The sequence below is a fragment of the Talpa europaea genome (genome assembly GCF_964194135.1).
Source record: "Talpa europaea genome assembly, chromosome: 1".
Lineage (NCBI taxonomy): Eukaryota > Metazoa > Chordata > Mammalia > Eulipotyphla > Talpidae > Talpa > Talpa europaea.
The window spans coordinates 65,175,877-65,181,441 of NC_140073.1; the positions used below are offsets into that span (position 1 = coordinate 65,175,877).

The window sequence follows — 5,565 nt, forward strand, 5'->3', positions numbered from 1 at the left end:
TAAAAGAAAAGTTAAAACACACCCTGACTTATCTCACAGGCTCCCCCACAGCCAGGGTTGGCCTCCACCCCTTCTCTGCACCCATGCTTCCCTCCTGCACTCTCCCTACCTCCTGGCCCACTCCCAGCCACACTGCTGAAGGGCACAGGCCTCCCGCACCATTAGATCTGCTGGCAGGCTGCCAGTTCCCAGGTTGGAAGGGACAGTGCACAGGTCCCCATTCAACACCGTGTGTGCCCAGGTGAGTCACTCAGTCTTTGTGAGTGGGTGACAACTGGGCCTACTTCTCAGCATGTTGCTTTATCTGGAAAAAAAAACCTCCAACAACCTCGAAAGCCATGTACGAAGAAGAGGTTAGAAACAACCAGAGTTCTGAAAAGGTCTCAACCAGGCCTCCTCCATGTCCAGTGTCAGGTGAGGTGCTTGTCCCAGAAGTTGGTCTGCAGTTCCCCTTCCCCTCAGGGGGATACCTTGAGGCCCTTGGAACTAGGCAGACCCCTTTCTGGGGAAAATAGCCTGAAGGATAGGTGCAGAGATAAGGGTTGCGGGAGTCTCAGACCCACTGAATGCAAGGAAAATCACACTGTTCACCTCCATTTTTCTAGCAAAGGCACCTAGCAGGCTACCCCTGCTACGTCCAAAAGGGCTATGATACGCTGAGCAAGAAAAAGTGATTATGGTTCGTGTGTGTTTATGTGGACCCTCCCCATGAGAATCTGGGGTGCTAGGATTGCTTACAATGCTTCTAGGGGCTCCTCTCGATAACCACAGCACCAGTACCTATAAGCTAGGCCTGCGTGGTCCCCGGCTTCTGGACCCCCTTTGGTCCTGTCCTCTTCTCCACCTGGCCTGGCCGCAACACCTTGGTTCCTGCCCTTTGCAGGAACTGGGTTGTGTTTCTCGCCCATTATCTCGAGCTGCCATGTCTGTCACATCAAGGAGAACCCTGCTACTCTCTGGACACCAAGTTGGCAATCAAAAAGAAATCAGAAAAACAGTAACCTTAGGGTATTTCATTCTTCTCATAAGTAGTTACTGAGAACTGACTCCACTCAGCACAGCACAGGGTGACAGTCCCTGGTCGTTCAGCTGCTCGCAGGACAGCGTGTGCCCAGGGTGGGCATGTTTGCCCTGAAAGGAGGAGGCATGACCCACTGCGGGAGCTCAGCCAGGGCTGTGCTGGGGGCTGGTGAAGAGGCGACCTTGGAACAGAGGTGGAGGTCACCCCACCAATCCCACACAGTAGCTGTGCAAGCCACGCCCGGGCTCTGTGCCTCCGTGTCCACATCTCAGAAGTAGTCTAGCAACATATACTGTTGCTCCAGGTTGAGGCTGGGGTGAGGGGAGCTCGTCACCACATAACCTGCTCCCAGCAAGGTCTGCAGACGCAGCCATGAGCATGGGTGGGGTCCCAGGAAGAAAGTGCAAGTGTGGCCTCCCAGGAAGCCTGGCCCTGACTTGCCTCAGTGCCCCAGGTCAGGGTGGCCTGATTGAGCGCCTTGGCATGGACTTTTGAGCCTATAATGTGCTGCTGTCTCCTGTATACAGTAGGCCACAGAGAGCATTTTCCAGCCTAAAATGAAGCCCAAGCCAGCGGGAGGGGCACCCTCTGTGGCCAGCAGTCTGATGGCTTCCCTCTGCCTGGACCTCCTCTCCCTCACCTGGCCCACCTCCATTCTCTGCTGGTCTCTCCTGTAGAAACTATCCATGGCGTACCCTCCCTTCCACTTCACTGCGACCTCCTGGCTGGGGAAAGACCCAACTCAGAGATGGTGACAGGCATCTGCTGTCCCAAAGCCAACTGGCCCTTCCCAGCAACGTGGGCCACCTCCTCCTCCAAGCTCCTGGACGTGTGGCATTGCGCACGTGCTGTGGCCTTCTGGCCGGGGTAGGGACGGCCCCATTCAGGGGTGAGTGTTCCTGAGGGGAAAGGTGGGGCTGCTGACAGAAGGGGAGGTGAAGAACTGGAAGGTTATGAGGAGAATCAGCTCTTCCCAAAGAGCGATCTGCATCCCATGAATTCACCGACACCTCCCAACCAGGCGGCAGAGTCTGGCCCGAGCAGAGTTGCTGACATGGGGCTGATGCTGCTGCTTTCCCCACCGAGAAGCCCTTCAGGCCCCAGCACGCTGCAGCTGCTCCTCCTGGGGCACACCTGAGCCCAGCTGAGTCTCCACCCCACGCATCTCCCACACTGAGCCTCCCACCTTGAGCCCTGCATCTTCCAGGCATGTAGGCGTTACTCTCGACCCTGCACAGGATTGCTCTGCTTCCGCTTCACAATCATACATTTCCTTCCCTTCAGCTTCCAGCTCAGGCTCTGCTCTCTGGCATGTTGTGCGGGCAGCAACCAGTTGTCCCGTCACAGTCAACTCCCCGCATTAGACCGAGGGGAAATTAGTGAGGCGTCCTGAAGTCGGGTTGCCCAGCACGTGTCTGGCTGAGTTGCGGGTTCAGGCATGGACATCCCCATATAAAAACACCTGCCCCCCACCCCCAAACACAGTCCTCACATCAGGACAAAGGATGGAGACGTGGGTCTCAGGTTCTCCTCAATGAAGCCACAAAGACAGCTCCTAATGAGTGCGAGCCCATCCTGCCGTGGGCTCTGCCTGACTGGCCTGGTCCTCCTTCCTGCTGGCTACAGAGGAGGCCCTTTGGGTCAAGAAACTGCAGCAGCTCCCTCAGAGGGGCCCCTCCTGTTGGCTATTGAAAGTGAGACCCAGGATACCTGGCAGGGGACTCCAGGGGCCCAGTGGGAAGCAGGGGCCGAGGGGAGCTAGGAGTCCAGCTGTGCCCTGCGGGCTGCCTGCCCCAAGACCCTCGTGCTGAGCCACAGGGGCTGGTCCCCCGCAGCAGCCTGGGCCTGGATGTCTAGCCTGGTGGGCTCCATCCTGAGCTGGCTCAGGTTCAAGACACAGCTTGGGCACTTCTGGTCTTGCGGGGTGTGGAATGGACTGGCCGGGGAGGACAGGCCACAGACTGCAGCCACACCTGGGGAGCTGTTAAGTTGTTTCTGCTGCAGAAAGTCCATGTCCCTGGCCTGACGCTGTCCACAGAGCCCACTGCCTGTGTCCTGCCTGGGGGGCTGTGCAGCGGGGTGCTGGCCATCTGTGTGAATCTGCAGGGCTGCCATCTGGGCCACACAGCTTGTCAGAGTGGGTTCTGCATCCAGGGTGCTTCCCCCAAGACCTGGCCTCCAGGGACCTTGGAAATATCCTAGGTTCCCAGGTGACCAGAGCTCTTGGGAGCTGGGCCAGGGAGAGGGGTTTGGGGCCTCCTTTTTGCCAGAAGTATCTGTTGTTTCAGAAACTGCAGATCCCACAGAGAATGAGCTTTTAGGGTGGCCTTGTGCCCCTTCTTCCCTAGATGCATGCATACACGCCAGTGAGGGGTCCCTGGGTGGGGGGTTGGTCCCCGGCTTGGCCCCCACTAGGACCTTGCTCTCTCCAGCAACTGAGTGTCCCCACAGCTCCTTCCTGCTGGCTGCTGTGCCCGAGGTGATCCTACCTGCATCGGAGGCCTGGGAGCCCCTGCTTTCTGGCTTCACTGGACCTGGGCCCAGCTTTCCAGAACCAGCTCCCAGCTTCTCTACTGGCCCCTTGGGTGGGCCCGCAGGCTCCATGGGGGTGGAGGCAGGCGAGGTGCGGAGCTCAGGGCCTCGGCGGAGCCAGTTGATGATGCCCATGGTGATGGCAAGCTCCGTGTCACAGAGTTTCAGCAGGCACTCTTTGCCCTTCCAGGAGCTCTGCAAGAAGCCCTGGCTAAGCAGGTCTGGGCCTGGAGCTGGGGCCAAGTTCTCCTCTGCCCCCACGTGGAAGCTGCACATGGAGAGCTGGGCCCCTAGGGCCGGCCCTGATAGGCTCTCAGACACACACAAGTCGTCGTCCAGGCTTGGCTCGGCAGGGCCCTGGCTGGGATCATAGAAGAGGTCATAGAGGGCGTCCCCACTGTAGCTGTCCCGGGGGAAGGCAGCTGCAGCTGTGCCTGGACTGGTGGCCTCCTTCTTGTCTTCCTCGAGGCCCGGGGAGAAGGAGTCGTAATACCCCTCGTCACTGGTGGACACAGATTCTGGCTGCTCACTCTTGGGGGTGCCCGTGTCAATGGAGCTAGCTTTGGAGCTGTTGTGGGGGTCTCTGCAGGAGCAGAGGGGGAGCTCAGCCAGCCCAGCTGCATCCAGCCTGGGTGGGCCTGTGTCTATCCCCTGAGGACCCCCCAGCCACGGGCCCAGCAGGGCACGCTGCTGCTGCTTCACGGAGTGATTCACACTCTCCCAGAACTTGGCAAAGTCAGACATCTCGTGCGCAGGCGAGGCCAGCTGCTCCGCGCTGCCCTGGAAGGGGCCCCTGAGGACCTTGCTCTCCGGGGCCTGGGAGGTGCCGGCTGGGCTCTCCAGGCCCTCATTCAGCTCCAGGGACGGCACCGAGCTCTCATCGGCAAAGATCTCCCCACAGCCTGTGAGTGAATCAAAGCTCTTCAGGGAGGCCACGTCCTCACACAGAACTCTACAGAGGTCGAAAGGGGAGTCGGGCAGGAGCTCGCTGTCAGACAGGTCCTGGAACTGGACATCCCGCCCCAGTCCCTCACCCAAGGGGAAGAAGCTTGTTCCCTGCTGCCCTCCCACCTCTGCTGGCCCCCTCGGGGAAGGCAGACTCTTCCCCGTTGTGGCCAGAGAGGCCAGGTTCTCAGTCTTACTTCTGCGAAGGTGGAACAGATTCCGAAAGCACTTCTTAGGTCGTTTCAGGGAAATCCTCTTCCTCGGGATGCTCTTGGCCACGGCTGGCACAAAGGGCATCTGGGGCACAAAGTGGCGGTAGTCAATCATGCGCTGGCTGCCGGAGGGCCCTGGGAAGCTGGCGCTGCCCACCAACTGCCCGACAGCCGTGGCCACCTTGCCGGCCCCGGACACGTTGTCATGAGTCTTGCTCTTCCGCACCAGCTTGAAGGCGGCCCCAGCCTCGGGGTCTGGCTGTACCCCCTTGTTGGGGCATCTGTCATATCCTTGGGTGCTGGGACTGATGTGGGGGGGCCTCTCACCATGGGACCACTGCTGCCCTCCCGATAAGACTGAGCGGGAGCCTGCGTCCTCCCTGGCAGAGGCGATGGTCTCTGAGTCTGGGGGCTTCTCCTGGGAAATCTGCAAGCTCGATTTGATGAAAGTCTTTCCTCTCTTCAACTCCATGCTGCCAGCGGCCCAACTGCTGAGGGAGAAGGCGGGAGACAATCAGTACCGGAGTGAAGGCCTCTGGTTTTAGAAGCTCTGCCCACCCCGCTCACCTTGGCATTAAAGCTGAGCTGTGATGTCTAAACTTGGGGCCTCCATGGAGGCAGGTGACAGGGAGATGGGGACACCCCACACCTGCCATCACTGTTCCCACCTTTCTAGACAAAGGATGCCCGGAGACAAAAAGTCGCATGCCTAAAGACACGCAGCAGGAGCCCACACGAGAGAGGACCGGGATCTGGTGTGCTTCCATCGGTGACCTCCCTTGCACAGGCACCCTCTCGCAGGTTACCTGGCTGAGTCAGACTCCCATTCCCAGGCCAGGCGCTGTTCAAATAGCA

The 5,565-nt window shown here is 59.3% G+C and overlaps 1 protein-coding gene across 1 annotated transcript; it reads right to left on the minus strand.

Moving 5' to 3' along the window:
- Window positions 1–2,722: 2,722 nt before the first annotated feature.
- Window positions 2,723–5,182, minus strand: AMER3 (APC membrane recruitment protein 3; the record flags this gene model as incomplete). Its single annotated transcript, XM_084249241.1, has 1 exon — window positions 2,723–5,182. The coding sequence occupies one exon, from the start codon at window positions 5,180–5,182 to the stop codon at window positions 2,780–2,782; it is 2,403 nt and encodes an 800-aa protein (XP_084105367.1). The 3' UTR covers window positions 2,723–2,779.
- Between the last annotated feature and the right edge of the window lie 383 nt (window positions 5,183–5,565).